The sequence below is a fragment of the Agelaius phoeniceus genome, chromosome 7 (genome assembly GCF_051311805.1).
Source record: "Agelaius phoeniceus isolate bAgePho1 chromosome 7, bAgePho1.hap1, whole genome shotgun sequence".
NCBI classification, from domain to species: domain Eukaryota; kingdom Metazoa; phylum Chordata; class Aves; order Passeriformes; family Icteridae; genus Agelaius; species Agelaius phoeniceus.
Window position 1 is genome coordinate 20577483 of NC_135271.1, and position 27917 is coordinate 20605399.

At 43.7% G+C, this 27917-nt stretch overlaps 1 protein-coding gene across 6 annotated transcripts; it reads left to right on the forward strand.

Annotated features, from left to right (window-relative positions):
- Positions 1-454: 454 nt before the first annotated feature.
- Positions 455-26632, forward strand: NAB1 (NGFI-A binding protein 1). Of its 6 annotated transcripts, none has more exons than XM_077181171.1 (9): positions 456-778; positions 3137-3299; positions 5975-6805; positions 12271-12404; positions 13343-13394; positions 18896-19006; positions 21333-21474; positions 22692-22841; positions 23955-26632. In XM_077181171.1, the coding sequence occupies exons 3-9, from the start codon at positions 5990-5992 to the stop codon at positions 24044-24046; spliced, it is 1497 nt and encodes a 498-aa protein (XP_077037286.1). In that variant the 5' UTR covers positions 456-778; positions 3137-3299; positions 5975-5989; the 3' UTR covers positions 24047-26632. The 6 variants fall into 6 exon arrangements, with proteins under 6 accessions (XP_054492578.1, XP_077037286.1, XP_054492576.1 ...); XM_077181173.1 differs by lacking the exon at positions 456-778 and adding an exon at positions 990-1302; XM_077181172.1 differs by lacking the exon at positions 456-778 and adding an exon at positions 1351-2204.
- Positions 26633-27917: the final 1285 nt, after the last annotated feature.

A 27917-nucleotide genomic window follows, 5' to 3' on the forward strand; every position in this document is an offset into this window, starting at 1 on the left:
ATCACTGAAACATTACTTACTGAAAAACTCATCGTTTAACCAATTCTCCATCAGTAAAACAACTACACGCTCCCATTTCTACTCGCTCCAATTGACACTTGGTACTTTCGCACCGCTTTCTGCGTGTCGCACCCCAGGCCGGCCCTTTCCGCCCCCTCGGCCGCCCCGGGGGCGGTGTGCCCGGCCCGGCAGGGCGGCTCCGCGCGGTTCCCGTGCTGTTTTCCCGAGGCAGGGCCGTGGGGATCCGCGCAATTCCCGCGGGGGGGGTCGCGGCCCCGGCCCCGCGCGCTCCGGCCGCTGGGGGGCGCTGCCGCTGCCGGTGCCGCCCCCGCCGGGCGCTGCGTCACGCGGCGGCCGCGCGTGGGCGGGCGGCGGAGCGCGCGCGGGCTCTCCCCATGTGACCGCGCGGGAGGGGGCGGCGAGCGGGGGGGCGGGGGCCGCTCCCTCCCTCCCTCCCTCCCTTCCCTTCCCCTCCTTCCCTCCCCTCCCTTCCCCTCCTTCCTTCCCTCCCTGCCGCCCGCTCGGCCCCCGCGCACGGCGAAGGCGCGGCCGCGACGAGGCGAGGTGCGGCGGGGCGGCCGCGCGCCCCCCCGGCGGTGGCGGCGGCAGCGAGGCGGTGGCGGGGACGGGGACAGGCTCGCCCACCCGCCCCGTCGATGGGAAAGGAGGAGCCTGGGCGGGGGGGGCGCGGGCAGGAACTTCGGCGGGGCTGAGTCTGCGGCCCCGGGACGGCACCGAGGGGAGCCCCGGGCAGCCGGCGGCGGCGGCCAACTGCAGAGTACGTGCGGGGCGGCCGGGGGGCGCGGGTAGCGCGGCCCCGGCGCCGCGGGGCACGGCCGGAAGGAGCGGGCGGGTCGTGCGTGGGTGATTCCCGGAGAAATCCGGCGCGGGGGGGACGGGCGAGTGGGAGGAAAGTGCAGAAGCGTCCCCGCCGTGTGCGCCGCGGGGCGGGGGGGCCGCGGGGCGGGGGCGGCGGGCGGGACGGCGCGGCCGGGCCGGGCGGAGGCGGCGCCCCGGCGGCGGCCGCTGCTCCGGCGGGGTCCCGGGCAGGGGCGGCGGGGCACCGGGCGCCCCCCGGGCTCTGCGGGGCCGCGCCTCTCCCCGGCGCGGACAGGAGGGGTTGTGCCGGGAGCGGCGGCGCCCCGCGGGGCAGCCCCGACGGAGAAGGCGCCCCGGGAAGGTTCCTGTCACCGGGCTCGGCGGCCGCGAACTTTGTGTGGGGACCGCAGCTGCCCGTCCGTGCCCGCCGCGGGGTTTCCTTCCCGGGAGCTCCATCCCTCGGTGCGGGACCCTGCTCTGGAGGTATTTGTGCGCTCGTCTCGTCCTTACGCGAAGGGTGTTTTTGCACGTTTCGAGTTTCTCATTAGTTGAGGCGAGGTACGGGTTTGTACGTAAACGCGGAGCTCACTCATCGACTGTATTTTGGCACATCTCAGAGCTAGACAAGACTATTTAATTTGCGAAGTCTCTCTTCTGCAGCTACATGTAATTTTCTCCTCCTGCTAAAAGTCCTTTGGAAACGCTGCAGAAATGTAATGAATATGCAAAGCAGCCAGCTCTCAAACCCAAACCCAGTTTGTCTTCAGAGACTTTTCAAAACGCCCAAAGTCATCAAGATACATTATGAAATAATCACTTTTGCCTAAAATACAGGGATGTGATGTTTCACACTTTCTCCTTGTATTCCTAATTTAATTGGTGACAGCTCAATTAGAATTCACCTGAAATAAAATCTCTACAATCGGTTCGAGTTGCTCGGTTGCTTTTACTTCCCGTGCAGCCTTAAAAAGCAGGAAAGCTGCTCAGGAAACCCTTGTCCCATGCGTACATCCCACAGCTCCCGAGTTTTCCTTCTCCCGGCGCTTCACCCACATCCAGCACCTGCCTCTTTGAGCCGCGCATCTTCCTGCCACCTCCGGGAAGTGTGCGGCTCTGCTCGGAGCGGGCACGGAGCCGGTGCTTTCCCCCGGTTCAGGATGCCGAGTGGGGCTGCCGCTGCCCCGCTGTCTTCATAGAGGAAGCAGGAATAGGTTGTGATTCCTGCGCTAGCTGTTTACAAATATTTAAGAGCGCTCTGTGGTGTCTCTGTGGTTTTTGTTTTCCTTTTTCCCAGGAGTTATGTTTGTGGTCAGAGTTAAGGTGACAGCCAGCGTTTCGAGAGGAGGGCATGGCATGTGGGGTGATGGGCTGTGGATGTGAATGAGGTAATGTGGAAAATCAGAATGCATGGTTGTGGGTTGCAAAGGCTGAGTGAAAATCTAACTTGTGATTTCCTGGTTCTCCCGTGGCTATAACCGTATGCAGACCTGTGTTTATTTTAAACAGCTTTGTCTGCTGTGGGGAGTTTTCTGGCTTCTTTGTTCTATATGTGAAAAACATAAGAGATGTCTGCTCTTCCCTGTGTGTTCTGACACTTCTCACCGGTATAGACAGCAAGCAAAGAAGAGGGAGAAGTAGCGGCTGAAGTGCTGTGGCTGTGTTCATTTATTCCTGTAGACCTCCCCGTGCCAGCTTTGCATTCCTACCTCTTGCTGGAGAAAGGGTTTGCAGTTGTGTTAGATGTACCTGCTCACTCCTGAGGCAGCAGATCCTTCTGGCTGCCTTCTTAGGATTTGCCAGAGGACACGACCAGGCTGTTATCCCTGAACCAGGTTGGTTTGGGATCACAGATTAGACAGCCTAAGACTTATCGAGCAGGCTGCAGAAGAGGAGGAATCACACATGGTGCCCCAGGGTCTTATCCAAGATGCTCTTCCTGGTGAGGAGCAGACACAAGCGTCCTGGCTGTGAGCTCTCCCTTGTGTCTTCTTATTGTGTAACCTCTTCTTGTGCTCACCCTTTGCCCCAAAAGCACAGTCCCCGGTGCACTAAGAAATGAGAACAGTGGTGGAAAGCAGTATTTCAAGTCTCTTAGATGCAGCTTAAAGGTCACCTGGAAGATGTGGGGCACTGAGACTTGAGTGGGTGTGCTAAGGCTTTGCGTCGCTGGCCGGGTGAGCAGGGCCAGCAGCAGCAGCAGCAGCGCCAGGTGTCCTTTGGGCTCACAGCCTCCTCAGGCTCAGGCAGTGCTGTGCTGCTTTCTCAGCAGTCCTTGCTCGTTGCTTGTCCTCTTCCTAAGCCTCACTTACTCCTGCAGGTGGACTAGCATAGCTGCTTCCCGGGCTTTGTAGGCTGGGAGCGGGGCGAAGCAGGGACCGGAGCGCTCGTGTCTGGAGAAGCAGCGTAGCTGGGAGAGTCTCGGAAAGGAGAGGGAGCCTTCCCCTTGGGACAGTTCAGAAATAACTTGGGATGGCATTGAGGTGAGTGCTAGAGGAGCTCTGTTTCATGCAAGGAGAAGAGAGGTTAAAAGGAGGAGTGTTGGAAAATGCCTTCTCTGCAGAAATCGGTAGCAGTCGTACGTGGAAAAATTGCTCAGCCCTCTCAGGAGTTACTGCACTGAATTTGAAAAACAGAATGGTCTTTAAAGTATGAAACAAAGGGATTTCAGTCTTGCTTTAAATGCAAATCTCAACGCAGTCTGAACCGTGGACTCTCTGCTGATGCCTCCATAGTACATATTAATCCAGTTTTATCTGTCATGAGGAGATTTGTTGATTAGAAGCCTCTGGGTAAAAGGCTGCTCCTGGACTGGTGCTGCTCTTCCAGCCTGTGGGCTGGAAAAATGAGTTCAGTTCCGTGGCTTGCCTGGAGCTCTTGGGCTGTGTGTAATTCCACTGCCACCGTCCTCCCAAGATTCAATTTAGCTCTGCACAAAGTCCATTTATGTAGATTTATGTAGATTTTGTGCTAAGATGAATAACTTTCAGAGGAAATGGGCCTTCTTTTAAAAGTTATGTAAGTTAATTTGTGGTATTGATGGTGAAAAGTCAGCATCATTTGAAATGGGAGGGTAGGAATAGTTTACTGAAATGCCACTAAACCATAAGCTGTTAATTTTGTTTATCTTGACAAATTTTGTTAAGAATGGGAGGATTTTTCTACGAAATTCAGTGAAATAATGACACTTTTTTAAACTGTGAATTCTGTGCCCTGTAAAGGGTTACCTTTAAGTGATTTTCTTCGCTTTCCTTGTTTCTTGTATCTTTGAGTGTTGACAGTACTTGGTTGATATCCTGCAGTTAACTATTCTTTCTGCAAGCCAAACTGTGTTTCTAAAATATGTAGCTCTTAAATATTTACAGTTTCACCCTGAGTTCCAGAGTGTGTAGTTTATTAGCTCTTAAGCTCACCAGCAGCTCCTTGAGGTAGCTGTTTGAATCTAAACTGCTATTACTGCTCTTCTGCTTTACACATGCTGGCACACATATCAGGAATGAATGTTCAGCTGGTGGTTTGGGGCTTTTGTATGTTTTGAGTCTTTTTTTTTTATTTCCCCTGGGCTTCATCTCTCTTCCTGAAGAGATTGACTGTCAGTATCCTGTTGCTGCCACATACATTTCTGGGAAGTTTCTGTTGGCCTCCTGATTTTATTTTTCTCTGGTAGAGTTAAATCAGAATTTTGTAGCAAAAGCCTGGTCTTCCAGATGCCTCCTGAATAGAAGTTGGGCTCTGCTTGTTTTATCTGTATGTTTGACTTGCTGAAGAAAAGGCTTATGTTGTGAAAGAACCACAAAAATACCCAAACCATTTTAACAATATTTTTCATGTTTTACAATATGCAAAAGCACATACTGTAAAAATAATTTCTGACTTTTACTTTTGATAACCAATCTCCCAATGCCCCATAGCAAACGTATTTGCTTGCATTGCAGTTTTGGAGGAAGGGGAGTTGCACAGTATTAAAATACTTTTTCCCTAGTGTGTGCAAATCTTTCTGTAGGTGTTGTTTTTTAGGTTACTACTGTGTGTTTTTTCAAGTCCAGTGTGATAGTAGAGCCAGAGCAATGTTAGCAGACCTGCTCAGTGTTTTACTTCTGTTACTTTCTCAACCAACCATAAATTACATGCTTTAGACCTTATTGATTGGTGGTTTAGTGTAATACAGTAATACTGGAAATTATCTGCTTGTTTCTGTGAAAACCACCACGGAGTGAAGAGGTGTGTGTGTGAGATCCTAGAATTCTCTGAGGAGTTTATTAGTTGTGCTATAGCTGGATAAGGGGTTTATGAAGTTGAAAGTTATGCACATGTTTTTTCCTGCCGCTGTAAGAGCTGAACACTGCAGAGATCTGTCTGTTGGGAGCCTTTAAGCACAATTGCTGTATTGCTGAGTGGTATTTCATGTCTCAAGTGTCAATGACAGGCAGCCTTGTTAGCAAATGAAACAGGCAGGTGAATTCAAACTAAGGTTTTTAAACTATATGTGTTGGAATCCATCAGTATTTTAGCTTTGTCTGCAGCTGTTGCTGCCATAATTAAGATCAGCAGAGGCATTAGATCCCTTTTATGTGAAACAGGTAAAACTGTAGAAATACTTGGTTCTTAAACACTCTTCTGGTGACCCAACTTCATTAATTCTCTGGGGCTCTGTGAAGCACTTTGTTTTCCTTTTACAGTTCTCCACACTTTCTATGGGGGAAAAATGATGTGACAATTAAGAATTGAAACTGATGAGAATTTTTTTCTTCAGGGAATCGAGTATTCTGTAATTCTTCAGAATGTGTTTTGTGGTCATTTTGATCTTAAGATACAAAGGAGAATCAAGTAGAATCTGTAAGTGATATTGGCTGACATTCTTGGGAACAAACATGAAGTAGGAATGTTGAAAACAAGCCGGCTTCGTGTTTGAATCATGTTTTTTGTAGGTGCATCATAACTATCTGCTGGTTTGGTTTCTTTCAAAAATGTTTCCATTAAGTTAACAAGTCAAAAATGGAGCTTTTGCCCCTTAATCATTTCTGTGGGTGTTCTTGTAATGAGAGAAAGAAATGCTGTCCTCTGAGTTGACAGCCTTGTGGAAAGCTGGGTGGTGGGATAGTACATCTGGATGTTGGTGCTTTGGTGCTCATCTTCTCTCTGTTCTTACTGTTTGCAGGTTCTGTCGTGCGTGATGGCGTCAGCTCTGCCCAGAACCCTTGGAGAACTGCAGCTGTATCGAATACTACAAAAAGCAAATCTCTTATTCTACTTTGATGCCTTCATTCAGCAGGGTGGTGATGATGTCCAGCAGCTCTGTGAAGCAGGCGAAGAGGAGTTTTTGGAAATAATGGCTCTCGTGGGCATGGCTAGCAAGCCGCTTCATGTCCGACGGCTGCAGAAGGCTTTGAGGGACTGGGTCACAAACCCTGGCCTTTTTAACCAGCCTCTCACCTCCTTACCAGTCAGCAGCATTCCAATATATAAGCTGCCAGAAGGGTCTCCTGCATGGCTGGGGATATCCTGCAGCAGTTACGAGAGGAACAGCAGCACCAGAGAGCCTCACCTGAAGATTCCGAAATGCGCTGCCACGACGTGCGTGCAGAGCGTGGGCACGAGCAAATCTGATGTGGGGAGCTTATCACTGCAGAGCAGCAGCGAGCCCAGGCTCTGGCAAGGACACCACACCACAGAGAGTGAGCACAGCCTTTCCCCAGCTGACCTTGGCTCTCCAGCCTCACCAAAGGAAAACAGCGAGACCCTGGATGCTGCTGCTGCTCTGTCAGTTGCTGAGTGTGTAGAACGTATGGTTCCCTCCCTGCCCAAAAGTGACTCCAATGAAGTCAAGGAGTTACTGAAAACAAATAAGAAACTGGCAAAGATGATTGGTCACATCTTTGAGATGAGTGACGATGACCCTCACAAAGAGGAGGAGATCAGGAAGTACAGTGCAATATATGGCAGATTTGACTCGAAAAGAAAGGATGGCAAGCATCTCACCCTCCACGAGGTAAAATAGCTTGAGTGGAACTGGGCTTCCTCCCCTGTTCCTACACCTTTGACAAGATGTGTTTACAGGGTACACTTCTTGTATGGGCACTTCTTGCTGAGTGATGAGAGCTGTGTGTCTGAAAGTTGTGCATTGAGTGCTGTAGGCAGTCCTGGCCAGACATGGAAATCTCAGGTGCAGCCCAGGTCTCCTTTTGTGGGTGGGTGTGGGTGAGTGTGTGTGTGTGTGCACGCAGTGATTTGGTGTCATCAGAACTGCTCGCTCGCTGGTGGGGCCTGTCAGACAGAAGGTTTAGAGAGTTTGGCACCCAAATAGCAACTACTATCACCCTGAGCATGGCCTTGGGGATTCTAAGGATTTGGTACATTCTTAAAGATGGTCTGTCATGGTATTTCCTTGCAGCTTTGAGAGTAGACTAGTTTGGAAGATCAGTAACTAAAATTCCTTGTGTCTGATGTGATTACTACCCTCTGCTGTCCTCAAGACTCTGCCCTGTAGCTTGTGCACTTGAGATGAAAAGGATTCTGTCAACGAGGTTCCCTACACCCAGTGGCATGGATTATTTTGTTTGTTTGTTTGAATTGGGATGAAGCTTAATTACACAACCTGTGGGGTTTTTTGGCCATAGTGGCCTTAAGCCTGTCAAGTGAGTTGCAGGCTGCGTGAGGAGGAAAGGAAAGGATGTCTCCAGTATTGATGGGTGGTTGTAATCTGAATGTGCTCTGTGGCTTTTCATCCCTGAGAAGCATCTCTTCCCTCTTGCCTTTGAAAGTTCCTGTGGGCCTCCCTTGCTCCTCCTGTGGCATTCCTGAGGCTCACACTGCATGTGTTGTAACGCAGTAGGTGTGTCTGTGTGGGGAGTCGTTTCCTAGTGCCAAAGTACTGTACAAGAGGAGAACAAACATTAATTCAGAGCTCTGCCAAAACGCTGTTGATACGAATGCTGCATCAGCATTTTCACAGTTAACAGTGATTGCAAAATTTCAGTTGGATTTAAAATTTGGCATGTAAGGCTTAGCTCCCAAAAGGAAAGGCAGTGTTTATGTTACAGGAGTGCCAAAAAAACTGTACTGGCTTTAGCCTTTTCTTGCTTCAAGAAGAAGTTTTGTAGGTGTGTGATCCATAGCATAAGACTGAGTTCTCTTTATGCTTCTGAGTAGAAGGGCAGAAGGAAACAAGGCGTATTTCTTTACATTTTTGTTTACATATTTACATTTATAAGGCAACTGCACATCACCGGCAGTGACTTGACGAGGGCTTTTACTGCAGACTGGGGAGACACTTCCACAGTAGTCAGCCACATTCCTACCACACAGTTGTAGCTGTGCAGCTTACACTTATGTGCTCTGTGGCTTTATGTCAAACACTTATAATCTATGAATTCATCCACTGTACAAGACGAGATCTCATCTTACTCCCCTGACCTTGTGGAAGCCTCCCTCGTAAAAGAACAAGTTGTGTATGAGATGGAGGCAGGATTTGAAAGGATTAATTGTGTAGATGCCCTGTATACATGGCTGCAGATTGAGGATTCAGAGAAAGGGGGTTCTCCTCACCTGAGGATGGAGGCAGTCGAGGTGTACAACAGTGTGTGGCTGTGTGCTTTCACAGCTTCTCTCTGGGGTAGCAACTGCAGAAAATGCTCTGAAATCTGGGCAGACTACTTGTAGGATAATTTTCTGGCATCCAGCAGTGTACTGGAAGGTGGGCTCCAGGGGCACCTTTTGTGTAGGCTCAGGAGTGGCTCTGCAAAACTGGGGGAATGAACCCTGGGATAGTAATTGAAGGAGCGGGATAGCAGTGAACTGGAAGAAAGGACAATTGCTCTGCCTTGTTCATTTTTTTTTTGTATTGCACTACAGATCTTTACTACATCATTGTAAAACCACGTTTAAAAATGGAATGGTTTGGCTTTAGGAAATATTTCTATCGCTATTGTGATTAAGGGCACAAGATCAAAGGAGTCTGTGGTTGACTTATGCCTCACTTACGCATGTGGGGCCTCACTGAACTTGATGGGAACTGCACACATGCAAGCAAGAAGAATTTGCTTGTAATTAGTTTACTGTTGGCTTAAAGAGGCTGGATTTCACAAAGTTTTGCCTTGAACAGTTTTGTCTTCATTTTCTGTTTAAGGCAGAAAACAAATAGCAGCAATGAGACCAATTTTTTTTGTTTAAAATCTGCGAAACCAGAGTTTGCCTTTTGTAAAATCAGCCTTAGTGTGTTTTTGGTTCTGATGGCCTAAGGAGTTTGCTGCTCAGAGGGAAGGACCTTAAACAACCAGGGAGGTAAGTTTCTGCAGGTCCAGAGACTGTTTTTCTGCACGTGTTAATACGTTCCAGAGCTGTCATTCTACCTCACAGTTCAAGGTTTTTCCTTGCAGCTGGCAAGGAACAGCTGAATAAACTTCACTGTGAATTTAGAAAGCTTAAGTAATGGTTAGCTTTTTAATGTAAAGATTTGGGTATCTGGCTCCTCAAGCAGAGGGGAGTTGGATGCAAATTAAGATCAAACATGGTAGAATTATTAGTGGTGAATTAGTGAGAATATTTTGTTTCAGAATGAGCACTGAAGTGTCTCAGAGGGCTGGGGCAGCCATTAGAGGCCTGTGAGAGCTGCAGACACTGGGCTGGTTTGAAAGTGTGTGCTCTTGGTAGGAGTATTTGCATAAAGCATTAATCTGACATAAAATCTTCCGAAGGCGTTCCAAAACTAATAAACATGCTGTCCTTAATCCATCCCATTGTTTCAGTGTTACACAGCTTTTCAAACACAAGAGAGCACTTAATGTTTAAAGTTGGACTGGAGGAGGGATGAGTACAAGGCATGCCCCTGAACTCAGTGACCTCTGCAAAACTGAGTCAAGCTTGTAATTTGCATTTTAATTTTTCAGTCTTTGTCTCAGTACCTATAAAAGGCAAAAAAAATCCAGTTCAGTGGAATTAGAAAAACAAGTAATGAATTTTGTCTAGCTAGGTTTCTTCCTTTTCTTTTGCTGACTCACCAAAACAGTAGGGCTTGGTATTTAATTATGTGGTTTCTAGTGGAGGAGTCTGTGAACCCCATCAGATGGAAGTATACGCATCCCTCTCCTGCATGGTTCTGTGCTGCTCCATATCCTTAAGGCTTCCAGCAAACAGATTCTTTATTTTTAGGCATGCAATGCTTTGTATCTGCAGTATTATGCCTCCTGAAAAGGCAGAAAGCCATGATGCACTTCAATTCAGTAAGTCTGAATGTGACCTGAAAGAGAAACCAGGAAAAACAAGCAAATAAACATTTGGCTTTTCTCACATATTAGGATAAACAGCATTTGCCTACAACTACCCAAAGCATTTTCAGTCATTTCAGCTCTTTGCAACCTTTCAACACTTGGAGGGATAAAAAATATCTCAAATTATTTTGTAAGCATTAGCTGTATTATTCATCCTTGGCAAAGTAATAGCTATCAGTGTTACAGAAATTAATGCCTGCTTTGGATGGTAATTATTTTAATCGGTGTTGTATTAATCTTATATTGTATCTTTCTCCCCATTGTGTTTTTTTCTGGAAAGACAGACATTGTGGAACAGCTGCTTCTGTCTTAAGGGGTAATAGTTTGGTTTTTTAGTACCTTGTATTGTATGAACATAGTAACCTGTTCATGCCCTTGTACATCTGATCTCTGTGGGATTTGGGGTTTTTGTCTGTACAGAGACTAAAGGATCAGGCAGCATATCTAGTTCACCTGTTAAAAACAAATTTGTGCTCTGATTAACATTTAGATGCCATAGGAAGTGCCCTACCGAGATAAGAGGCTTTTAGGCTAAACACAGGAAAAATTGCTTCTGAAATATTAGGAGCAGCAGTTGTGTGTGAGGTTTCACTAGAAATACTGCACACACCGCTGAGAGAAGAGTCTCAGCTCTTCTTAATACACGTTTTTTGTTTTCTCAACCTTCCTGGAGAACAGGTGTCATGTTGGACAAAATAAATGTTTGATAGTTTGGATGCCACCAAGCCCCGTGGCGAAGGACAGCGTGGCTGAGTGTTGGTCATGTCCTGTGACAGCTTCCATCCTTCAGGGATGGAGCGTGCAGCGATTGGGGTGAGCTGCTGGCCTCTGCTTTAATTCACAGGTGACCCTGCAGGGTGGCAGGGGTCGGGGGGAGTTCTTGTCCTTCTCCCAAGGGACAGCTGTATGTGCAGACCTGCTGGTCTGCTGGAGCAGCAGGTTTGGTGTCTGAGGTCACACATGTGCTGTGCTGCCTGCACGGCCGCTCCCGGTGCTGCCAGGTGCAGGGTCAGGTTTGCACGTCTCCATCCATCAAGGATGTGCTGACTGTGCTGTGGAAACCAAGCTGCTCTGCAGTATTCACCAGCCTGGGACAGATACAGGATATACTGTTGACAGTAGTTCCAAAGCAGCTGTCCTCCTTTGCCAAAAGCCAAGCCTGTTCAAAGCAGCTTAATTTCTAAAAGTAAAAGAGTAGAAAGAGCTGTGGGCACTTGGTAAAAACACCTGTAGTATTCTCTTGGCCTCTTGCTGTTATGCCTCATTACATGTTCTGGCTGCTCTTCAGCTGAGGAAAAAGTGAGAAAGCCTCTTCAAGCCCTGCTTGCTGTGGAAGGAGCCTGGAATAGCCTGTCCAGCATCTCAATTTGTGTCTCATGGCATTAATAATGTTGTGTCCATAGTGCTGACCATGGGCTTCTTGGACAGCAGTACTTTTAAGCTGATATAATTCATGACAGTATCACAACTTCCTATAGGCCTCTGAAGAGCATTGCAAAACCATTTGGAGCTTCAATTTCAGGCTTTTCCTCCCCCCCCCCCCCCCCCAACTTCTTTATGAATCTTTTGCCAGCAGCAGAGGCACTAGAAATGTGTCCTGGCAGGCTCAGGAAAACATCCTTGAAACAAGTTACATTTGATTCATGTCTGAAGATAGTCTTCACAAACACGAGGGTGAGAAACATAGCTAAAAAAAGTTTAATCGTTTCTTAAACCATCACCTTCTACAGAATTTATTCTTTATTCACAAGGGAAAGCCATCTGTACCCACACTGTCAGGGTGGTTGTTTTTTTTTTCCCCCAAGTCCTGGGCATATTGCGTTTATAAAAATAGTATTCCCTGTAAGCCAGGCTTTGGGAGCCAAACACTGTGAACGTTCAGAGCTACTGTTTTATACTGAGATTTAATTAGTGCTGGGATGAAGCAAAAGCAGTGCACATTGACACAGTCTTACAATAATGTTTTACTTTATGAACAGCTACATTCATATCTTTCCTCTTCCCAGAGAGGTTACCTGGTTTAGTAAGGGGTATAAACAAACTGAAGAAACCCCCCCAGGGTTTAGTGTACAATTATAGATGATTTTACTTGTGATCAAAATTCTTTATTATTTCAGAAGAGGTACTTTTACAAGCACAGTAGGTGAAATGGTGCAAAATCCTGAGTGCCTGTGTGTTTGATTTGCAGCTAACAGTTAATGAAGCAGCTGCCCAGCTGTGTGTGAAAGACAACGCCTTGCTGACCAGGAGGGATGAGCTCTTCGCCCTGGCCCGGCAGATCTCTCGGGAGGTCACCTACAAGTACACCTACAGGACCACCAAGTAAGGCTTTCCTTAGCTCACAGGGGCTTCACTTTTGGGGAACTAAGCAGGCTGATAGCATTTCTTCTGAAGGACTGGGGACAATTCCTTCTTGCTCTTCAGTTAGTCCCGAAACTTATAGACTGATAAGATTCAGCTGTCTTGAATAACCTTTTTATTTGCTCTCTAGTTTTGCAAGTATTTTGAGGATAGTGCATATTAAGAGGTATCTGAGAGGCTGGTATTTCAGGCATTTGAGGCATTAGTGTGTTTTGAGGTTAATGTAAATTGGCAGAGTAGCCAGAGATGCTCAATGCATCAATTTCCTTTTTTCCATACACAGATTTGGCTTGTTAGCCAAAAAGATAAGGGCAAGGGGAGTGGCTTACAAGCTTCCTTTAAAGGAACTGAAGCTGAGTCCTAATTTCAGTTGTTACTGTTCTGTCAAATGAACTGCTGTTAGGAAATGGTGACAAAGGCTTAACAGCTTTTAAATACAATTAAAACCTTAGCATTAGTAAGTATGATTGAATATCTTGATACTTTCCTTAGATTTTTAAATGCTGATTCCCTTGCCTGTAATGTAATATCCTTTCAAAATACATTTTGCTACCCTTCTAGAAAGCTTTCCCTTGCTCCCCTTTCTTCCATAGAGATTCATATAAATATACAGCCATCCTGGATAAGCAGTGCCAAAGGCATTTCTGTAACTCTCTGTGCTTTCCTTCCTCTTTGGAAGGAATAATCCGTGAGCGTTTTGATGCTTCTGAAAACAACACAAAATACATGTGTTTCTCTATACTTGAATGACTTTCACTGCCATGTCAAATTGAACTGGAGGCTTTTTTTGTGCATCTTGTTCTTCCCTGATCTGTTTTTTTCCTTGACTCCTTTTCATTATTATTGGTGATTGGGGTTAATGTGCTGTTTACTGATTGTGTATGTGTCTTCTCTTGTAGATCTAAATGTGGAGAAAGGGATGAGCTGTCACCAAAGAGAATCAAGATAGAGGTACAGTAATGTGACTTCTGTATTTTGACCTGTGTGTGCTGAAATTCAGTTTTGTTTTGAAGGGATCTGTCTTAAAGAAATTTGTCAGAAAAACATTTGATAGACAGTTGATGGGTATGAGAGAGAGCAGGTGGGAAAACATCACCAGTGTCTCCTTAAATGTAAGTGTTTGATGGAGAAACCTGTAGGAGCAGGGGTAAAGAGTAGGATTTGTTTAATGGTAAAGATACTCTCAGTGTTTTGCAGTCAGAGTAGGAGGGGAGGAATGGGACTGACTGACTTCCTGTGGTGGAATAAGCTCAAGCACTGTAGGAGATGTCTTCCCATAAGGCCTGCTGCTTTTCAGTCAGCATGAGGTGGGGTTTGCCAAATTCACTGGAGTCAGCTGTTGATCATGGCCAAAATACAGAGTTCTGGATAAGGACTGATGGCAGAATATTAGCCATCTCTGACTGTGCCATAAATTAGGACACAGATCATATTGAAATAAAAGCTGTATATCTCCACACAAAAGGTTGTGCCTGTAGATACTAAATTACAGCTTTTTATAATGAGTTTTGTGTCAAATGCATGTATACATGGCTCATGTATACACTTACACAAGATGTTGCTTGGGGAGATGCTGGGAATTTCTTGTTAAGAGTGCAGGAGCAGCATGTATGTAGCTTACCTTTTTCTTCAGTTACCACTGCTGGAAGGTAAATTTGAGGCCTTTTTAAAGTTACTTTTAACAAAAAAAAAAAAAAAAAGAAAAAAAACTAAAATGTACACACACACACACACATATATATATATATACACCTATTACCTCATAAGAATAGCAGATCTTTCTTTATAATTTGTATTTTAAACAAATTACTGTTTCACTGTTCCATGGGTATCTAATTTATCCTTAGCATTGTGGGTGTTTTTTATTGTACTATCTACTCAAAAAGGTGTAGGTTAAATGTGTGTTAGAATATGAGCTAGATTTGTATGTGACACAGATAGGTGATGTATTCTCTAACCATAGAGGAATATTGCAACACATTCTGAAATGTGTTTCTCATATGCAACACATTCTGTGATAAATGATGCACTGTATGTGGTAAGGCTTTAATTTTTTTTTCAGTACTGCAGTGCTTTCCCTGTACAAAGGCTTTTCCTGTGAGGCAAACCCTGGTGAGAGCAGTTAGTTTTTAAAAGGCAGTTTTGAAAACAGGAGTTCATCTTGTTTGTGGTGTTCCATCAGTCCATATACAGTTGTAGTTTTGAGTTTATGTAGTGCAAAATACACACGTGCAATGAGGATTCACTGGTACCTTTGATAAGTCAGCAACACCATTTTTGTGTGGCAGGATTTGCTTTTGACCTCTGCTTGTTCTTTGACCCCCAAAAAAGAGCAGGGAAAAGCTGCATGAAGTTATTTGATCCAGCTTCACCTTTACCAACAGCCTTGAGCACCATGTTGCAGGATGGTTGCTTGAATCTTCTCTCTTCAGTCCAGCCCTAATTTGTAAGAGCTGGTGGGGAGCTGCCACTCCTCTGCTTGAAGTAGTATTTCAATGACTTGGATTTCAGCATTAGAAAGTTTTTCCTTCATTCAGTAATAATTGATGATGAGCAAGTGTCTAAAATGACACACTGCAAGGGAGGTGCTGTTTTTTTACAGGATCTTCATTGAAAGAAAGCATAAAATTAAAACCCTGAAAAATACAAGGTGAAACTCAAGGTTTTCTGGAGAGCAGGATATCTGGACAGCCTTAGGGGATGTGTATTCTCCTATTTTCTGCATGGTGAAATCTTGAAAGTCTGGAAGGCCTGCTTCTTTTTTACCCTTTATAGTTCAATAATTCCAAGAAAGGATATTTACTTGGTTCTTTTATTACCAGTTATATTGTAAAATGCTTGTGAAAATTTCATGTCCTAATTGTACAAATGACTATTTCAGAAATAGATCATTTTCCCAAAATAAGAAATTGAAAATTAAATTGAATTAAATCTTCAATCTGATAGCATAGCATTATTAATTTTGAAATTACCCATGTTGTTACCAGTAGAAATGTCTTTTTTACTCACAACTTTGGGAGTGTTCTAAGGAGGAGTAAAGCATTTATTTCAGTGCATTTTAGATTTGAGGTACACTGTAAATGTTGGGCTTTACTTCAATGAAATGTAAAAAAGATGCAGTATGACATAGTAGATCACTGCTGTTTTGGGTCCCTGGTGCTTGCATTTAAAAAAAAAAAAAGTAAAAAGTCCTTTTTTTAGTAATATGTTCAGGGATTTTTTTGGTTATGTTTTGGTTTGGTTTTTTTTGGAAAGGTGAAAGTAAAAAGGAAAATGGTAGCAAATGCAGATTTTTCCTTCTGTTCTGGTTAAGAATTCCTAACACTGCTTTTGGAGTTGTAATGCTTCATTGTGGATGTGTTTGCTCACTATCAGGGAAATACAGAAAGGACCTGAACATGGGGTATATTTTTTGGGTTTTTTGTTGTTATAACTAGCTCTTTTCTGGTTTTCTTTTTCCTTTTTTTTTTTTTTTTTGAGAAGAGTCATTTTGCCTTTCTGTTTTAAGGCTGAACTCTGTATTTTGATTCACCATTCCTTTAACTATTAGTCATTAATGTCTCTGTGAAGTGTGGCCTAAAATTACTGGGACTTCAATTTGGAAAGACTTCACAGCCTGTTTGCATAGTGTAAAAGATTACTTAAAAAAAAGATGAGTTAATTTCCTGAAATATAATAACACTTAAAAAAGCCTCCAGAGAGGCTCTGAAGGTCATCCTTGAGCAGAGCCAGCAGAGCTGTGTGTGCAAGCTGCAGCACTGTCAATCTGCAGCCACATTGTAAATTTATCCTTTTCATGAATATGAAACCTGCACAACCATTACAAAGAAACAATGTGCCATGAATTACATCAAATTACCTGTAAAAGCCTTTCTCTTCCCCTGTGAGCTCTCCCCCTCTTATTCGTTGAGTGGGTGGGTGAGCTGTGGGAGTGAAGTGTAAAGAGGAGAAGGGGAAAAAAATCCAGGCAAATGACAGACTAAAGGTGTGGAGGGAGCGAAAAAAGGAGTGGAGTGAGTTGGTATTTGGGAGCAGATTATAAAAAAGGAGTTGTACTTCCTAAATATGCTCTGGACAAAAAGCAAGCCAGGCAGATAGGGGTGGAAATGGCACATCCTCCTGCAGAGCAAGGATCAATCCTGCTTAGGTGTTGTGTGGCAGGGGCACCCCTTATTTTGTCATCTTCCATGACTCAGTCTTGACACCACTCAAAACAGTGAGTTGTTGTGGCACCAGCTTAGAAAGCAAAACAAGTCACAGGTACATCAGGCAGAAGTGGAGGAAGAGGCTCCTCATCACTATTGGGGTTGACAAAGTTCCCCTTCAGAGTCTGAGTGAACAGCCTAGAGAGGAAAAAAGGAGAGTTTTTTAAAATATTCTTGCTGTCTGTCGCCTGAAGAAATTATTTTGTGTGTCTGTGTCTCCATTCATCTGAACAGGAGGGGTGGGAAGAGCTTTCAAAAACTCATTTCCCAAAGCTCAGTGGGAGTCAGGGGGCACAGGCAGGGAGACCTGAGCGGAGGCTGCAAGGAAACATCTTCCCTTGGTGCCAGTATGGGTGGAGGAAGGGGAGAGAAAAGCCCCACCTCCACTATTTCTGAGAAGGCTGAAAAGAAAACCAAAGTGTGGGATTTGTGTTTTTTTCACAAAAACAGCAAAAGCAGTAGAAGGTACTGTTTTCATAGGAAAAATGTCATTAGAGGGAGCGAAAAAGCACATGTGGGACTGGGAACATCTGCTGCACAAAACCGCTTGGAAAACAACTAAGCAGCAGCATGGCAAAACAAAAATTCTGCAGTGCATGCAGGAGGACCAACCATGGGGCAGAGCAGCTTGGTGCTTGGTCCAGTGTGCTCCTCATCCCACAGGGCACTGGGGACAAGCAGCAGGGGGAAGGGCTCTGGGAAGGTGATCCAGAAGGTGTCATCCTCCAGGAATGACCTGCCTGGCTGAGGGGGGACGGGCACAGCAGCAGGCAGCCAGAGCCACCTTTGGGAAACAGCCTGGGTTTGTATAGGCAGGTGATCACAAATGTGTGGTGAAGAACTGTGTTACCTGTTTTGTTGCAGAAATAGGATCCTGAGTGATAGGGTTTGGTGTGTTCAGCTTCTCATCTTCCTACACACAATCATTCTCTTCTCCCCAACAGATTCAGGTCTTAACTGTAGAAGTGGTCAGTGCTCATGGAAATGTGCTGCAAAGCCTTTGTTTCCAGCTTTGGTAGAGGCTTTGTGGCAGTTAACCTGGCTGTGATGTTTTTGCATAGCTATTGTGTTTATTTCTTCTCTGAGGGAGTATGTTGGGTGTTTAAAAGCAAGATGCAGCATTCTGACAGATTTTAAGGTGTTTCCCTGAGCATAAAGAATAGGTTTAATGGCATTACATTGCACTGAGGTCCTGGCCATCTGCCTTGGGTCAGACCCCTGCTCTGCAGGTCAGTGGGCAGCCTGCCAGTGGAGGGAACCTCATAGTCCTTTCCCTGTGTTTTTTCTGAAAGATCACTTCTATTTTCCTTGGGCTGTCAGCCTTTTGTCCATCTAGTGTCGAAAATATAATTATTGACGTGTGTGTGTCTATGGAATCTACAGGGCAAATCTATCTAATTTAGTGTGGTTTTAAGACCATGGTCTGTAGAACCTCAGTGACAGATATCATTGTTCTCAGGTTTGGGTCTGTCTGAAGATTTCTGGCTTCCTCTCACATTTTAACAGAGCTACCTATACTGTGCTTTCGTAAACATTTCTGGATGTTCCTCTAGTGCACATAAGCTTTCCTTTTATAATACCAAGATAGATAAACCCTTCATTTTGAACCTTTGCTTCAGTGATTGTTTTAATGCAGTCTGGCAGGCTTTCACAGGAACTTCATTTGCTTTATTGATACATATGCAAGCAGCAGAAGAGATTTGCATGTCATAAGAATTTCAGACTGGAAGAATTATTGAATCATGCTTTCTCATAGTCTGTAAATTTTCCACTGTACTTCTGAAATGGTGATATTTCATTTGGTGATACAAGTGTAGGTTCTGTGTGAAACATGTTGAATTTCAAGAGGCTTTTCTCAGTTTCACAAGGTTAGTATATATCCTTGCCTACATGTAAACTTGATTCCTGAAAAGTGACAGAAACCATAGGCCTAAATCTGCCTGTCAAGGCTGAATGTAAACTAGTTTAGTGTGAGTAACAAGGGTAGTCTGGATTCACCTGAAACTTGAGAGAGATGAGATTTTCTGTGCCATATTAGGTATATAGCAGTTGCTGTAGGGGCTGTGTGTGTTTTATGCACAAACTTAAATGAAGTGAATAGCACAAACATGTAAATTGCAGTCCAGAATTTTCACAGAAGTTCAGGAATGTGATTTTTAGGTGTTTTTTTTCTTCTGTGTGTACACAGAAGGTCAAGAAAAAATAGTAATGTGTCCCTCTTGGTTTGGTTTCTTTTTTGCTCAATAGGATGGGTATCCTGATTTCCAGGACACAGTCCAGACGCTCTATCAGCAAGACAAAATGCCACTTGCTTTGGCTAAAGGAAAGAGTGAAGACCCAACAGCTCTTAATTCCCAGGTAAACCAACTACACTACATTGTGAATAATACAGGCTGTGTCTTTGTACATTGGTTTTGATGTTGTTGTTTTGATGACTAATTAATTCCCATCAGTTTTAAAAGGCTACCTAGCTTAGCTGTGATTGCATCACTCTTAATTTGGGTTTACCTCCCGAAACTGTTCTGTCACAGTACTACAGCTTTGCCCTTGTTACTTCCAAGGAGGTAAGATGCAGCATAGTAGGCTTGAAAATCTGTGGTTGCCTGTTGGGAGCAAGTAGGGTAGTATTGGTACAGTCTGTGCTGTGTTACTTGCGTTATCCATTGCTATAAATGGAAAGCTCAAGTTTCTGAGGCGAGAGGAATAGAGTAGGCGATCTTGGAGTCCTCTCTGCTGACATGTCTTACAAGAAGAAAGGCCAATGTGTTTAGGAAATAAGCAAACCTCTGGATTTGAGAGGATAAATTGGCTTCCTAAACAGCACCTAGCCTGGTGGAAGTGCAGTGTTCTTGAGCAGACAGAAAGCTTTGTATAAATGAAGACAGGTTGCCAATTTTTTCTTTGTCTTTTCTGTAGTGTATCCCAGCCTTGAGGCAAAATACCCATCTCCTACTGCCAGTTCTTGCCAAGGAGGGATTTCATGCTAAGTTGCAACAAATTTGTTTTGTATAGCTGATTTGGGCAAATGTAATCACCAAATTTGCACGTAAGATTACATTTAGGAGTTACCTTCCTGTTTTCTGAGAATGGATGTGTTACCCTATCATTTTCTTCCTTCTATTGCAAAGCAGTGCTCACTCAGACAAATCTGGGATACATCAAATGCAGTTACAGCACATGTTTTGATGTCACAGAATAATTACATGAGCTTGTTTTGTATATGCTTTAAAGTTTCTGCTGGTCACTGCCACATAACAATGGACTACAGATTTAATTCAAGCTTAAACGTATCTGCAACTACAGGTTTTTTGTGGTGATCAGAAGCATAATTAAAGTTTAAAATTCTGGTTTTATCCCAAGCAAACAACAAAGATGGCATGAATGAGAAATGCTTTCTTCTTTTTAAAAATTACTGTGTAGTTCAAAATTTTGTAACAGGAGTGACAGAATAGCAAAGTTAAACCACGCTTGTAAGTAAACTGTTTGAAAATAATTTCTCCTTTTACCTTCCTCCCAAGACAGGGCTGGAGCTCTCAGTGTTCTTCTGCAGACCCTGATGAGCTCTGAGCCAGAGTATGTAAATGCTGGCCATGCCATTGCCCTGCTGTCAGGGTCACCACAGTGCTGGAGAAGCCCAGTTTTTGCTGGTCTGTTAGGCTGTCATTGTACATGTTCAAATTATTGAACTATGCTGAGCAAGCAGCCTTTTGTGGGAAGTCAGGGCTTTCAGCATCTCCCATGAAAAGTGAAATGCTCTGCAATGAATAGACCTCTGTAGCAGTTGAAATAATTACAGCATTACCTGGAAGAGAAATCAATTTTTCCTATCAACTGAACGTGTTAAGTTTATGTACTTTCTGTTCTTACGTTCATTGTGGCTCTTCTAAATCAACTTTCTTGACTTGTGATTTTTCTTCTTATTTTTGCAAGATGCTTATTTACATTCTCTCAAGAACAAGATTATAGTGAAAGTTAGAATTCTCTTGGCATTAAAGTCAATGACAAACATTCAGACGCCATTTCCTCCCACGTTGCACTGGATTGTTTAGCTCCACTCTCTAGAGGTGTATAGGTCTTGTTCTTCTTCTAGACAGACATTTCACACCTTTATCCCCCACAAACATACTGTCATCCTACACTTTCAGAATGGCAGATTTTTAAGCTTGTGTAGTGCTGTTTCCTAAAATAAAGATTCCAAGATGTCTGGTGAAATCTTGGCATAAGTTTTTAGCAGATGTTGCCATTGCTTTTGGAGTACTTTCTGGAATACTTTGTGAAGGCATATATTTGAACAGAGCTAACTGGATAATTAAGACATTCTTTTTTGCTTTTCTTGAGATTCTCTTCACGTAACCTGCAGTCCTAAAGTGCAGGAAGTGATTTTTGTGTGTTTTTGAAGAACGGAATTTAATGTTGCATTTCTGGGTAGATGAGCTACAACAGCTTGGATTTTAAGTATTCTTGAGTGACTCAGATGTACATTATGAAAATCTCTATGGGTGCAAAAATATTTTGTTTGCTTCATAGTTTTGAAGAAACCGTAAAACACACATCTGTACATATGAGTCAACAGAAACCACTATCTAGGCTGTTAGTCTTTTCATCTGATCCTGTTTTTCCCCCTGTGTTTTGACTTGCTCTATGTATGTATATAGAGAGAAATCTTTTTTTGTTTCAATTGCAGTCGGAAAAGGTGATGGCAAAACAGATGGAGTTTCTCTGCAACCAGGCAGCGTTAGAGAGACGTCTTTCCACAGGGTGTTACAGGCAGAACTCAGAAGAGCACAGCCCCAATGGCATGTCATTAGATAATGCTGATGGACAAGGTATGGTAGCTCCCATAGCTCCCAGGCACACGCTGCTGCCAGCAGAGACATTTGATGTTATGCAACCTCTGTCAGTGGTGGTGTTTATCTCAGACAGAACCCTGAGCACTGAATGGACAAGACAAGATCTCTCTCTGCCCTGAAGTGCTTACTGTGTAAATAATGCAATCAGATGCTCACTCAGGTTCTGTTCTGTTCCTGTTGTGCATCTGGGCAAACTGCTTTCCCCAGGGATAACTTGGGGAAGGCAGGAGGTTGGGTGCACTGCTGTTACTGACAGCAGGACTTTGCTCTAGCTTTATCCTCAGTTTTGAAAACAGAGCAGAGTGTTACATTTCATTCGTGTTCTTGCTTTGAGAAATTGAAAATAAAGGAGGTAATATAGTTGGTACCCCTTTTTGTTTACCTGTTTGTGCAGTCTAGGAACAAAACCTGAGGAGCTGGCTATGTAAATTACTTAGCACTAAGCATGTTCTAATGATGTTCTTAGTGACTTGTTATTCTTCAAAAAGCTTACAGTTCTGTGGTTCTCTTTGATTTACCAACTGGCTATTCCTTGTCTTGAATTAATTTTAGGAGTGTTTGTTTTGCTTGAGCATTTCTGTTTAGATCACTTTTTTTACTATTGTGAATTGAGACAAAATGTTGCAAACAAGAAACACAACCAGAAGTTCTTGTGTCTGTTTTTTAAATGCTAGTCTTTCTAAGGGGGTTGAAAAGAAGCAGTAGAGGGACAACTAAGGGAATCAATACAAGTAAGTGTTAAAAACCAGATTTTCATTTGTGTGAATTGGTCAAACAATGAGGTACAGAAGTAATCATGAAGAATAGGTGTGTGGATCCAGCTGTCCTTGGCCCAGCAAGCTTCTTTATGCCATTTAGCCATTGTGCAGGGGAACTGGAAATTTTCTGGATCTCAGAGGAATTGTGCAGTGGGAGAGGAAAATTTTTGTATCTCAAGATGATTTTTGAGCAGAATAAAGGGTTTTTTAATTTTTATTTTTTTTTGTCTGGCTGAGTGTCCCTTCCTAGCAGTGCATGTGAAGTAGTCTGCAAAGCAATATATTTACATAAGCCCTGTTTTGCTAGAAAACTTCCCTGAGCAGCTGGAATCTAGGATGCATTTTTGCTGATAAAATTAACATGTGTTTAAGTCCCTGTTTTTTCATACTGATTTTCTTTTAATGCATCAATGTTTCACTGTGAACAATCTGCAGGTGAAAGACCACTGAACCTCCGGATGTCCAACCTGCCAAGCAGACAGATGCAGCACATTTCACTTGATGGAGAGCAGCACGTTGGGAAATCTCTGTGCAGTGACTTGATCCGGCTTTACCCCAGCGGTGAGGCAAAGTCCCAGTCCTCGGGTTAGTGCTGCCCCTGAGAAATTACCCACATTCCTTATTTTCTGTGAGGTCTCTTGAGTGAAGCAGCCAGGAAAGCAGGCTGGCATGCATTGTGTGTAACCATGCCATCAAGGCTTTGGAGAGAATTCCCAAGAGGAGCGTTACTTGCCAGTCTAGAGTCAGATTGAATATTGTTTGGGAAAAGTTTAGGATATGCAGTAGCTGGGATGAGATAATCAAGTCCTGGCATGTGTCTGTCCTTGGTATTGACCCAAATTACTGCTATTAAATACTTAAACTGCATCACAGTGACAGCAACATGATTATGACATGGCTTCATTCTGTGTAATAGAATCAGGCTTTTTATAAAGAAAATGTCTTTATTCTGATTTATAAGGACCTAGCACTGTTTCTCTGCTGTGAACTGTGTGTCATGCAGTCAGTCTTTGCCACCTGGGTTTCTCATTCACTGACCTCTCCTCACTGCCAGTCTTGTCATTTACCTCTGGCATTGCAAGAAACCCACTCTAAGTTTGATAGAAGAGAGCAAAAACTTTTGTGAAATCTCTGAGGGTGGCTTCAGTGTAATACTCAGTGCACTGAGATAAAGCCAGGAGTTCTTGAGACTCTTGCAACTTCAGGAGCAATAATAAAATCCCACCTGAGTTTTAAAGATGCAGTGGCAAAGAGGTTATTTGAAAGACAGGATGCAAAAGTAGTTGTTTTGAAAACCAGGCAGAATCTTGTCTGTTTCACTTTGGGATAGTGCAGTCTTGGCTCACCTCTTTTGCAGATCTGTCCCAATCCCCGTGCTAATTCACTTAGTGAAATCTCTAGTAAGGGATTTTTACCTGTTCCCTCTCAAAATGCAAGTGCAGAGTGCATCTCCATTAGGTCCTGCTGCCAGAGGGGTTGAAGGTAATCTGTGATGCTTCCTCTGTCATCACTGCAGTGTAACTGAGGTGGTTCTAACCTAGCTGGGTTAAAGACCAGGAGGAGGAGGAGGCAGAATTTATTGTTTCATCTGTTGGTATTTATGTGGTTCTTGGACCATTTTGTTGATTTAAGTACAAAATATATTTGTTTCCAAACAGTGTTTTAACATCTTTCTTTCTTTTTTTTTTCTCAATGCAGAAGGCCTTGGTATATTAAAGGATTTTCCTCATTCAGCTTTTAACAACATTGAAAGGAAGGTCATAAAAACAGAACCTGAAGACACAAGATAGTCATTCTGCTCTGGAAAACAGTGTCATAGTAAAGAATGAAACTTCACAAGAGAAAAAAAAACAGCCTTAATAACCAGTGTTGCCTCATTCAAATAAGAGATTTCAATAGCCAAAGCCTAAGAACTGGTACAGTAATCTGTGGAAACAGGAAAGCAAGAGACACTGCAACTAAAACAGTAATACAGGTGGATAAACATTCCTGTAAAAGTGGTTTTATAACGTGGGAAGATTCACAAATTAATATTGTGGGTCTTCATTATTTAAGAATGTATTATGTATTTGTATAACTTATCAAAGTAAATCTAGATGTCAGGACGTGTATTGAGTCCAGTAGATGTGGCTACAGTTCATTTTACTTGAAATTTCAATGTCTACTTTCAGTGTACCTAGCGTAGATATGGTTGTTAAACATTTGAATTAAAAATCATTGGAGAATTAGGAATGCAAACCTCGTGACACAATTAACAGCAAGTTTGCAACAATATTTGTAGAAAAAGGAAAATGCATACAATATTTTCATGGTTTAAAATGTTATGTGGATATAGCATTTGATAGACCTAGACCCTGATTCTGTATCATAGCAGATGTACTTGACACTTAACTATTGCTACATCACTTCCAATGGTTCCAGCAGCCTTTGTGTAACACACTCACAGCATAATACCTACACACAGCTCAGGAGTGTGGGAAGTGCCAGGTAGAGGATAGAAGAGCCCACATGATTGGCTCCCATTTCCTCGGGAAAAACTGGGGATTGAGGTACCATACAATTACTAAATTTCATTTGGTAGGAAACTCGAGAGACCAAGTAGTATGGACAGGGCTGCAAAAATTGTCATTTAGACCATTATAACTTCTTGGACTTCTCTGTGGATCTTAAAAAAAAAAAAAGGCATCCCAAGTGTGGCAAAGATGAGATACGGTGCAGGATTTATGCATCGGTGTAAAAGGTTGCACTTGATATCCAGAAACCGTAAGATTTTTTGGAGGAGAGAAAGGAGTTGTCTTCAGCACAGAACTCCTTACTAAGTAAGTGCTGTCCAGCCCACATGATTCTATGAATATACTGTATACTGCATACAGTATGCCAATACGTTTCTTTATGTATGTGATTAATTAACATCTGTATTCTTTATTTATTTGACATTTTTTATTTTTTGTACATGTTCACTTTTGAAGATGTCATTTTATCTAAGGAGGAGTAGTTGGCATATAACTTTGGAATTTACCATGGTGTGTTTGTGTGCATCCATCTTTCCTCTCTGTTGCTCTGCAGTCAGGACAGTTATATGCCTCCATTTCCAAACACAGTTTGTGCTTACCATGTGTTCTGGAGGAGAAAGGGAGAGCTGAAGAAAGTGAGTTACCATGTCAGAGGGTAAACTTCCCTATTCAGGTGTGCACTTCATGTCTGCAGTTTGCTCTGTGTCCTAGGTGTGTATTAACAAACCAGTCAGTCTCTGTTGTACTGAAAGGCTCAGCAAAATGTGAGCTGAAATGTCTACACTGCAGTCTCTTATCACTGTAAACATATCTAATTATTTTATCACTTGATTTGTGGAACAAAGCTTTATAGTAGAAACACCAGTAAAACAACTTTTTATACTATTAAAATGTTTGGTTTTTTTAAAAAAAAATGTTTCTTGAACTGTATGGTACTGTTTCACTTACTGAAGTATCTTACTTTAAGCAATGGAGTTCACAGCTTTGCTGTTTAGGCATAAGAGATTGAATGTGTAGTTATATTTCCTCTTTCCTGTTGTGTGAGTTAGTAGCACGGATGTTTCTTCAGTTTGTATCATTAACCAGTGCCCTGGTTAGTACCTGAGTAGTTTTCCTGAGACGTGTATGGAACTTGTTAAAGGACAGTTTCAGGTTTGAACTGTACAGCTTGAGCAATAGAAAGTACCAAGCAGCAAACCTTTAGAGATGCAGGAAACATTTGGTTTTCTCCAACATCTGACACCATCAAAAGTTGTGTGTGGGTCACAGAAGAAGCTCTTAAGCTTGCTGGTCTCTTCAGTTAAAGTGAGAGGAAGGAAAAAGAACTTGCTAAGCAGCACGCTGTTTCAGTTGAGTCCAGAATTTATTTTGTAAACACTAATGTATTAAATTTGCTATAAATTAAAGTCTCTAACAGTTATATTTTTGAGTTGTAAATACAGTATTTGTGTCACGACCAGTTGGTTATCTCCAGAACGATATTTCAGTTTATAGTCCAACAGGCCATTTCAGTCTCAATAAGCTGGAAGCAATTTTTTTTACTGGTTTGCAGCTGTATGATTTTTATTTTTTTTTTATCCTGGGGTGGGGGAGGTGGGAGGTACATTCCAAGATTGCACATACGCTTGGTAATAGCAAATACTCAAGCATTGGTCTTTCCATGACAAAGGTCTTGGTGGACTGCATCCTGGCCAGCCTCTGGAGTCACAGGTAAAGGCTTGCCCTCGTCTGCTCGGGAAGGGCTGCTAGATCCAGGGTACTCTGGATCAAAGGCCAGCCCTGCAAATGATGCCTGTTTTATTCACATGTTTATATTGTTGCTTACAAAATAAAATTCACCGTGAGAACTCTTTAGTTTCCCCAGGGTTTGTCCTTTTTGTTGTTTTTTTAATTGTGTTTTCTAAAAGAAGATGGTAATTTGGGGGGGGATAGGGGAGGAGGGAGTACCTCCAACTGCAGCTCTCAGTGGAGGAAGCCTTTTCCTGCTCTTGTGGTTGAATCCTCATTTAAGGGTGGCCTCATTATGTGCACAGCCTGCAGGGCTCACTGGGCCCAGGCAGGAGGGAGGAACTAAAACCTGGGCAGGGTCTGCAGCACTGAGGTGCTGAGTTCCCTTCCCACCTCCTGCACTCCTGCTTTTGCATGTGCTCCCAATTTACACGGGATTGCAAACAACACAGAGCTGCTAGGATGGGATGGCAGGCGTATGTGAGTGCTCTTTGGGAATGGGGGAGCCTTGGTGATCCACCCTGTCCCAACTTGCTTTCTGAGGAGCAGCAGCACACAGCTCTCCTGGGAGGTTGTTAGGGTGCAGAAACTGGAGGGGAGATGAGGTACAAAAAGGGAAAAGCAGCAAAAACTTCAAAGAGAAGCCAAGGGGGCAGGGGGGAGAACCCCTCCATAAACTTTCAAAACATCCAGATTGCTGAGATGGCGTGGAAGTCAGGAGTGGTTTGAAGCAGAGAAGGGGCCAGAGTAGGTGCAATCCCCCTGCCTTCTCCCAGTCCAGGGAATAGTAAACGTGGAAATTCTGGACCAGTGGCTCAGTGTTTGCTGGCTTTTACCTTGCACTTCAGTGCCATCTTGCCCTGTTCTGGGAAAGAAGAGAAGGGAGCAGCTACACACTCCTGTGTTGAAGGTACAAGGATGGGGGGGGGGGGGGCAGAACAGCCACTTTAGTCAAGCTGCACACAAGTATAACTGGAAAACCTTTAGATGTCTATTTTTTCTAATTTGCTGTGGACTGAGCAGTGGCTGCCTGAAGTTCAGTGAGAACCCAGTGGTGCTGGAAGGGCACAGTGCTGCTGGAGCCCACATGTTTGCTTCAGGCCTGCCCACAGTCAGTGTCTTACCAAGCTGTGACATCCTTGGATAGAAAGCACTGTTGGATGGGACAACTTACTCAAGGGTCATTAATGCTCACTTGAAGCTTCAGGAGGTACAGCCAAAATTTAGATTTTATTGCTGGCTATCTGCCAAAGCTCTTCTCTTTTCCTAAATAAGCAGTTGATATGAGGGTCAGCCAGGAGGGCCTTCGTCTGTGGCTGAGCCTCCACTCACGGCAATGACGCTGCCCACGATAACAACTGCAGAATTCATTTCCTCCCCATTTTCCTTTCAAAGTACAGAGAACTCATACATAACACCA